Consider the following 9007-nt stretch of genomic DNA (forward strand, 5'->3'; position numbering starts at 1 on the left):
GGTGAGGCGATCCTCGTCCCATCAGGTCGGACCAAGTTAGCTTCCAGTCGCTCTGCTCCACCATTTCTGGTTCTTTATGCCTGGCGATCTGATCGCGGTACAGGGAAGTCGGTTGGGACATGTCGTCTTTGCGAGTTCGTCCTTGACCGTCTGCGTGGGTTGCCATGGGCATTTGACGGTGGCACCGAACTCAGAGTCGAGGTTCTGACCGACCTGCTGACTTGTTGATGGTCTCTGGGAAAGCCACCAAACAGGGTTTCTTGGTGATTGTGTGAAACGGGCGTAGAACTTGGAGTTGAGGTTCTAACCGATCGACTGGGCCTGGGTCGACTATCCCGGCGAGACTTACGAGTCCCGCCTTGCCTCTTTCCGATGTTAACGTCGGTTGTAAGAGGGGGTAGCCGAGCCAAGACTTCCTCGATTTGCTTGTTTGCTTTTCCTAGATGGCTTCTCAACTGCATGTTCTCCAACTCCACTGTAGTCAAGTAATCCGGGTTCAGATTCGGCAGTAGAGGTGCTGAACTTCTGGTGTCGCTGTGGCCCATCGGTTGCTTTCCCGACCGCTGCTGAATCTCCAGGTTTAGTTCGTCGGAAACAGCGGTATGGTGAGCCTCCTGCCCACCATGTTGATCCATTTCGTTACCGTGCCTTGAACAAGTGACCACGATGATGAACTTTTTCCTGAATCTTTTTCAATGGCACTAATTTGCAGCTCTCAACGAAAACACCAAACTGTTGACGCGATTTTTCGCCAACAATGTATTACGTAACTAGCTGGAATAAACTAGTGCTTAAGGTTAAACTGTAGTAAGAATAATGACTCTTAAGGATGCTTAGAATGAAATAAAAAGAACACTTGTTCCTTTTTACGTGGTTCGGAGGCTAAAATCCCCCTAGTCCACGAGTCGATATTATTACTGTATCTCTCTCTATATTTTGACAAAGTATTTATATTACACAGAAAAAACCCAACCCCTTTTCTATCCAAGGTCTTGGTATTTATAGAAGAACCATCCCAGGATAGGTGCAGGGGTCATCACGTGGATATCCATCCTATATGTTACCTATCCTCCACAAATGATGAATATTACAATATATGTTAAGGTATGGTCTAATTATTAGGTAAAATTGATCATGGGTCGTCTGGCATAAACGGGCATGTAATGCTTGATCACGCACGTTTATGTTGCGTGTCAACGGACATGTAATGCCTGACCACGCACGTTTACAAATAACGTATCCAAGTTTATAAAGACTCCTGGATATGGCAGATTGTCAGGGTACCACGACCTGAACATAACGCCAGCTCGTGCCCAGGATGTTGTGTTTTATATCCATCTACAGCTCGTACCTTAATGCTTCGTATTTCTCAGCTCGTGTTATTACCCGGGGGGTCGCACTGCCTTCGCAGAGGAGATATCAACTTGTGGGTCCCTTAGTACTGTTCTTAGCTAGCCAGCTGTACTCGAGCTGCATAAAAGACCCGGGCTGAACATCAGGGCGTACACTATTCTATTACATTCCTATTCTCATTAGCATTCTCATTTATATTCTATTATTTTCATTACTCCCAACTAAACGTCACCTTACTTCTTATGCAATTAGTTTTTCTTGTAGTATAGAGTGTCCTTTTAAAATTGTAATTGCATATCTATTGTCTTTCTGAAATTCTAACTGCAAATTTATAATAATAAGATGGTATATTTTTTTTTTTTAAAAAATCAAGATTAATACCCAATAATTTTTATATAGTTAATATTATTATTTTGATAATTGTTGAAGATGCGTTTTTTTTTTTTTTACATTTCTATACATGTAACAATTATGTATCCTCCTTTATTTCTTGCATATCTTGTATCTATTTTGTAATTTCAGTTATTCTGTTTATGAAAGTCCAAAAATGAATGAGATGATCATGAACCAAAATCTCTCTGAAAGTCAAAGTAGGCATGATTGGAATAAATGGAAAGATGCTATCCAAGCTGAACTAGATTCACTTGGTAAGAGAAATGTTACCTTTTGTTCTCACACCAGAAGTTGTGAAATCTGTAGGATTCAAATGGGTATTCATACGAAAGCAAATAAAAAAAATGAAATTGTAAGATACAAAGTTAGACTTGTTGTACTAGGTTTTTCTCAAAGACCTAGAATTGATTATGAAGAAATGCATTTTCCTGTAATGGATGCAATCAAATATAGATATTTGATAAGCCTACCAGTTTTTTGAAAATTTAAGGATGATTAGCCTACTAGTTTTTTGAAAATTTAAAGCTTACATATATGGATTACTAGATAATGATATTTATATGAAAATCCCCAAAGGATTTAAGATGCCTAAAGCATTAAGTTCAAAACCTAAAGAGATATGTAAGATAAAGTATCAGAGATCTCTATATGAGTTTAAACAATTTGTTCTATGAGTTTAAACAATTTGTACGCATGTGGCACAATTACTTAAGTGAACATTTACTAAAGACTTTTAAAAAGAGTGAATATTTACTAAAGAAAGGATACAAATAAAAACTTGATCTGGCCATGTGTTTTTATTAAGAAAACAAAACATGGATGTGTAATTATCATTGTTTATGTTGATTATTTGAACATCATTAGCACTAATAAAGAGTTACAAGAGGCAATGTTATACTTGAAAGAAGAATTTGAAATAAAACATCTTGGTAAAACTAAATTTGTCTTGGTTCACAAATTGAGTATACCAAATATAGGATAGTTCTGCATCAATCAATTTATATTGAAAAGGATTCAAAACCTTTGTTATGGGCAAAGCAAACTCAATGGTTATTAGATCACTTAATATAGAAATGGATCCATTTCTCCCTTGTGAAAATAATGAAGAGATACATAGTGATAAAGTACTATATCTTAGTACAATTAGAGCTCTTATGTATTAAGATTCAGCTCATCACCTACAAGGAGGCATTGGAATGGAATAAAACATATATTTTGTTACCTTTTAGGAACTACTGATTTAGGTTTATTCAAACCAATCAAGGATTGGTTGGGTATGCAATGTGTAACATGATGGCCTTGAGGGCATGTTACAAGCTACATTGGTGCTCGGTCAGATGCGCACGCGAGGGTGCAGGCTGGTGAGCATGCTGATGCCTAGTTTGTACGGCAGTGGCATTTTCATAAATATCTTCATATTGCCCAGAAATGGACGAGACTTGGTAGGTTCCATATTGAAGGGTCAATGAACACAACAGTGTGATTGAATTTGGGAGATTCGGAGAATTGGTGAGCTGAGAGCCAAATATGTCTCCCAAGCAAAAATCATATATGTTCCTCGTAGAAGACTAAAAGCTCAGAAAGCTCTTTGTAGGGGGAGCACCTGGTGTCAGCTCTCCACCACCACCTGGCCCAGGTGCGTCAAGTGAGCTACTATTAGTTGGGAGGACTAGTAGGGCGGGCATATGAGGACCACGAGGGGACTCATATGTCTCCATGAGTAGGAGTACTCATGGACATTACCGGGCCGCCCCGGTAGTGCGTCGAAGTGTGCTGCCAGAGGTTTATGAGGATGATTCCCTTGGCTTGCTGGGATTCCGCTTGCATGGAACGTGGCCCAAACCTCCGAGAGACGTCATGGTGCGCCATGGCCATAAGTCTCGACACGAGATGGCACGGGAAGTCATTCGTGGGACTTGCTAGCATACAGGGATTGAAGAGTGTGTAATGCTTGAGAAGGACAGAGGTCCAATGTGTGCTACTAGTCTGGCAGCTAGTCTCGAGGGCCTGCCAACATGCGTGAAGGCATGGTGTCTTGAGGATTGGACCATGGACGTATGGGAGTCCTTGGTTTGTGGCGTGAGCTAATCGGATAGTATCGAATGGGGCATGATGAGAGGTGTTGGCACGTCAGCTTGGTGTTGGCTCTTGGCCACACATGCTACCTTGGCTTGCGAATGTCTGGGTGAGCATCGGTGTTGGGATTTGCCTTACCATAGTGAGAACCTATGGACAGTGTGAGTGTCTTGGCTAGATAACTTTGATGCATGATTACACTCATAGATGCTTGAGAGCATGACTCAGCGAAAGTTGTTCGAGAGATGGAAGTGTGCAGAGGCACACGGTAGCGCGTAAAATGTGCCCATTGTTATTCGAATGGTTGGAAGACTGACCTTGGCTAAGAAGAGTCAAGATGTCGCACGGGCATTTCCGCTGTAAAAATGTCAGCCTATGACACAATGCAGGTTATTTATCATATCCTCCATGAAGCAAGTTGAGAATGTGAATGACATAGATCAATGACCTAACATATTCAAGAGACTTTTGGTTTTCCAACCCATAAGGATCCAATTGTATTATATGAAGACAATATTGCATGGGTTGCGTAAATAATTAGATTACATGAAGACAATATTGCATGGGTTGCTTAAATAAAAGAAGGCTACATCAAAAGTGATAGAACTAAACATATTCTTCCAAAAAAATTCTCATTCACACAAACACTTAAGAAAATAAATAATCAAGATATTCAAAATATCAAATATAAAATCTTTTTTACAAAGTCACTTCCAGTTGTAATTTAGGTCATTATGAGAGAGAGACTACTCGATCATACTTTTTTTTCCTTATTATAGTTTTTATCCCATTGAGTTTTTCCCGAGGCAGTATTAATTATAAATAAATAGCATATCAAGAATATACTAGTGTTATGAGTCCTGTGATTCTAATTCAATAGTATACTCATGAGTGATTATTAAAGTAGATAAAATAGTAAAGGGGTGAATAGTGAGATGTATTTACACTATGTCATATATTGTAATGAATGGTAATACAATAAAGAAATTTCAACTCTAAATTCTGTTCATCCTCTAATGTATATATGTGAATGTACATTATAGAAAGAAAAAGTTTTTTTTTTTGAAAAAAAATAATCGAAACAAGAACAGTGAGATGAGGACACAAAAATTACAAGAGGTGGAACTTTGTTCAGTTGAATCTGATTAATTTCCAAACTTTTTATTTATATATTTCGATTTTTATTTGAACTTTCAAGCGTATATAATAATTATTCGAAAGTATTTTTTGTACGTTTTACGTCACCTATAGTTTTTGTTTTGTTCTTAGGACTAAAATATTACAGCTCACAATCTCTAAAACTCATTTTGGATTTACAGCTGAAATCTCCAAATGGTTTTAAATCTTCTTTGTAGAGATGTCTGCCTAACCTGAATTTATTCTTTGAATTATGATATTTACATGTATATATTATGATGATTGAATATGATGGGTTCTGTGTTTTTTGACCTGTTGAGATAACGTTCTTTCATATTTGATTTATCAGGGAAAGTACTTCCTCTAGTCTAAACTTAGCTCAGATAAATTTATTGAAGATGCTAGGACTGACTTGTATTGCTTTATCCTTGGCTAAGGTTCCCAACAAATGCATAACACACTGTTTTAAAGGCTAAACTGAAAATGGAGGACAAATGTGTATGGATTACAATTGAAACATCAGGAATTTTGTGTAGATGTGCATTACAGCATATGATTAAGAACTTTCTATCTATCACCAACTCTTTACTTTGCAACAAAATCATAAGGGACCTTTCTAATAAGCAGGAATAACTTCTGATCATGCCTAAACTTAGTACAACAGGCAGGATCCCCTTTCAGCACCATCTGAAGCCCACCATAAGAAACATATATCCCCCTGAAACAAAATACAAATCCTGTAAGAGGTCATATTGATTTAGATAAAAAAATCCATAACCCAAGAAATGAGCCAATTCTATGATTGTATGAGATACAATCTTCATGCATGTACGACAAGCACCTTGTATGTCCAAATATTCATTACATTACTTACACTTTTAACTCAGACCCTGAGCCTTCTTCTGCCAATTTATAGAGCAATCCATGCATAATGTATTCAAATTTGTCAGCAAGAGATTTCCGCTCAGCCTGGAAAGGAAGCACAAAGCAAGTACATATTATGTAACTTTAGCGTTTTTGCTACTTCACAATCACATCAGAGAAAAATAGTTTGAACAAGTTAAAAAGAACAAAAGAATACTTGCACTAGCTTTTTTAAAATTGATTTTCATATTAATGGTCAATAAAGAGACCTTGCACAATGAAAAACTGCTGAGGTGGATCATTAGAAGAGTCTAAGCTCCTACCTTCCCAACTCAGGCTATTCCAACACGTATAACCCCTTTAACCTGAAAACAGATATTCCTTTGTTTTTACTTGACCTAGTTGTTGTTGTTGGAACTTAGCACGTTCTGCCAGATATCCTCCTCTAGCTAGATATCTCTCCTTTATAGAATCTTGTTTGTATATTTTCTTACTTTTGTTCCTTCCCTATTCTATTTCCTGAATCCTGCTCTATGAACTGCTGTTCCCACTCAAATATACAGATTTGCTGAAACCAAAGCGAGCACCCACCCTGCTTAGTTCCAGTCTCAATCTACGCATTATTTAAGTCGGATTGAACTTTTAGTCATTTTAATCATAAAAGAGTTATATAGGTAGACATGAAAGCCCGCATTTCATCACCTGATATATGTATCCCTTGTACTCAAGAAGGGTAAATATTTTAACTAGTAGAATGATAGTTAGTGCTACATCATTATCAAGATAAAGAGTATTGTGGCCAATTCGAAGGGAGCTAAGCATTTGGGGACCTCACCATAACATTACAAAGAACTTACTATCATCTCGTAGTAACTTTAGCATGGGAAAGAATGCCAGTATATATACATAAAAATACACAGCATTTGATAAGGCAGCAAGATTATCTAGCAAGTTTATAAAATGTCAGAGACCACATCAACAGATGACTTCAAATGTTCATGAAGAAACAGACAAGCAACATTACCAATTTGAATCTAGACTTACAGTTCATCAATGTCTTACACAAATGGGAGTATAAATAAAATATAATAGTACCTGATTCTCGAAGCTACTAACAGGTGCTCCATTCCAATTAAGGGTGGGAGACAGAACCATCAAGAACCTATCTCCTTTTTTCATAGGATATATCTCTGTATTCACATCTAGGTGCAACAACATGCCATGCTTCTCGCTCTGTGCAACGATTCTAGTAACTAAAACAAACATAACATGAAGAAAAAAATGGAATGAATACCAAACTACCACCACCAAAGTATACATCTTAAAAGTTCAAAAATCAGAAAATATTAAAAAAAAAAAGGAATGATAACAAATTTGGGTCAAATTTCTAGTGTCAATCATTCTCAGCAAGAAGATAGATTTTCCCCAGTTGAGAAAACTTAAAATGAGCAAGGAAACTACTTACGAATGACAAGTATCAAAATATTTTCATAAAAAAAGCAACAATAATAACATACCTTTATCAAACTTTTCACCATTTGGGTTTAGACTCTCAACCGAAAAAAAATCGTCGAAAAGGAAATCAACCATCTTTACAGAAAAAATAAAATAAAATCAGATGAATGAAAATCAACAGACAGTTTACGAATGCCAGATCCTAAACAGAAATTTCTTCGACTTGGCAAACACCTACTGAGTCCTGACGTCGGGTAGGTCGAGCCTGTAGGAGAGAATGTGATTGTTTTTTTCACTATTAGAATTAGGGTTTTAGAATTTATTATTATGGAAAATATGCAGTCGGTCCCGAATACTGAATCTGTGCAGGGGTGAGCACGGTGTGGTTTGGGCGGTTTGAACACTTTTTAATACACTACGTCACAAGTGCGATTTAGTAACTAGAACACACCATGCGGTGTGATTTGGTTGCACCAAACCGACCAAACCAAACCATTTTTTGCGGTGTGGTTTGGGCGGTTTTCCACGGTTTGTGTTAAAAAATATGCCATAACAAAATTTAAATTTTAAAAAAATTACTAAATCCTTAGTTCATAACAAATCCTTAATAAGTTCTAAACAACATCACAAGTTATCAATTAAGTTCAGTGAAACACAAAAAAAATATACAAGTCTCTCATATTGGGTAACTATAAAAAATGGTATATATGTAAAGTTTATTTTTTTTAATATATTTGTAAGTATGCGGTGCGGTGCGGTGCAAACCAAAATTTCACACCGCCAAACCGCGCACCGCACCGCGCGGTTTAGCTAAAATACAAACCATACCGAACCATTACACTTTTGACACCGCGGTTTGTGGTGTAGTATGGTGCGGTGCGGTCGGTCACCGTGGTTTGTCGGTTTAGATGCTCACCCCTAGTGTGCATGTGTTTTTTTGTTAAAGAATAAATAGAATTTTCCACTATTAATCATGAGCACTATATATCTTGCCCCTATAAAACATTATATGATTTTGCCCCTTAAAGATTCGCCATGTTAAAATTTATCATCACTATATTGATAATAAGATATTTTATCTGTCAATGTGACAATATCATATATCAGAATAATTAGTAATTTTGTCGTGATCAAATTGTAAGCTTTTTATTAAAACTAGTTTAATTTTTTTTTAAATAATAATAATTAAATTCTTAAAAAATAATTTTAAAATATTAAAAAATAAACCATACTAAAAATTTCAAATTAATGAAATAATTTTTTAAATATTTAAAAATTAAAAATTTAATTAATAACAAATAATTTTTTTTACAATATATCTTAAATAAAAAGAATAAAAATTAATCATAAAACAAAAAAAATTTCCCTTCGTCCTTCTCCTTTTGTAGTGGACAAAATTAGTCTACAATTAAAATCCAACTACTCAGCCAGACTAGCTCATCAGACCCAATAAACCAGTAAGGCCCCAAACCAATGTAAATGGGCCCATACATATTATGTAAGCCATCCAAACGGACCAGCTGGCACCCAGGCCCGAGTTCGAGTGCATTTAGTCAGCCAGAGACGTTGAAGTTGTCAAAAAACTGCTCCTCTTCCCATGAAGATCGGAGGGGAACCACTGAGAACTGGTCAGACGGGTGAGATAGACGAGATGAACGGACAGAAGATGACGACTATAAAAAAGACCCTCAGGGTTTGAGAAGAGGACATCGGATAATCACTTGACTCT

General features: G+C 36.7%; 1 protein-coding gene across 3 annotated transcripts; it reads right to left on the reverse strand.

Moving 5' to 3' along the window:
- Nucleotides 1-5347: 5347 nt before the first annotated feature.
- LOC133801040 (DNA-directed RNA polymerases II and V subunit 8A-like) lies at nt 5348-7646 on the reverse strand. 3 transcript variants are annotated; one of them, XM_062239177.1, is made up of 5 exons: nt 7517-7646; nt 7341-7413; nt 6919-7076; nt 5834-5928; nt 5348-5677 (listed from the first exon to the last, which is right to left on the reverse strand). In XM_062239177.1, the coding sequence occupies exons 2-5, from the start codon at nt 7411-7413 to the stop codon at nt 5545-5547; spliced, it is 459 nt and encodes a 152-aa protein (XP_062095161.1). In that variant the 5' UTR covers nt 7517-7646; the 3' UTR covers nt 5348-5544. The 3 variants fall into 3 exon arrangements, with proteins under 3 accessions (XP_062095161.1, XP_062095165.1, XP_062095153.1); XM_062239181.1 differs by having other exon boundaries at nt 7513-7603; XM_062239169.1 differs by having other exon boundaries at nt 7341-7604.
- Between the last annotated feature and the right edge of the window lie 1361 nt (nt 7647-9007).

This window comes from Humulus lupulus, chromosome 1 (genome assembly GCF_963169125.1).
Source record: "Humulus lupulus chromosome 1, drHumLupu1.1, whole genome shotgun sequence".
Taxonomy (NCBI): domain Eukaryota; kingdom Viridiplantae; phylum Streptophyta; class Magnoliopsida; order Rosales; family Cannabaceae; genus Humulus; species Humulus lupulus.

Excerpts from the sequence above, each read along its gene's own strand:
- LOC133801040 (XM_062239177.1), bottom strand. The coding sequence starts at position 7,413 with ATGGTTGATTTCCTTTTCGACGATTTTTTTTCGGTTGAGAGTCTAAAC. Across the intron at positions 5,929-6,918 it reads TTAGTAGCTTCGAGAATCAG|GCTGAGCGGAAATCTCTTGC; the intron begins GTACTATTATAT and ends CTTCCTTTCCAG. Across the intron at positions 5,678-5,833 it reads TCAGGGTCTGAGTTAAAAGT|GGGGATATATGTTTCTTATG; the intron begins GTAAGTAATGTA and ends ATTTTGTTTCAG.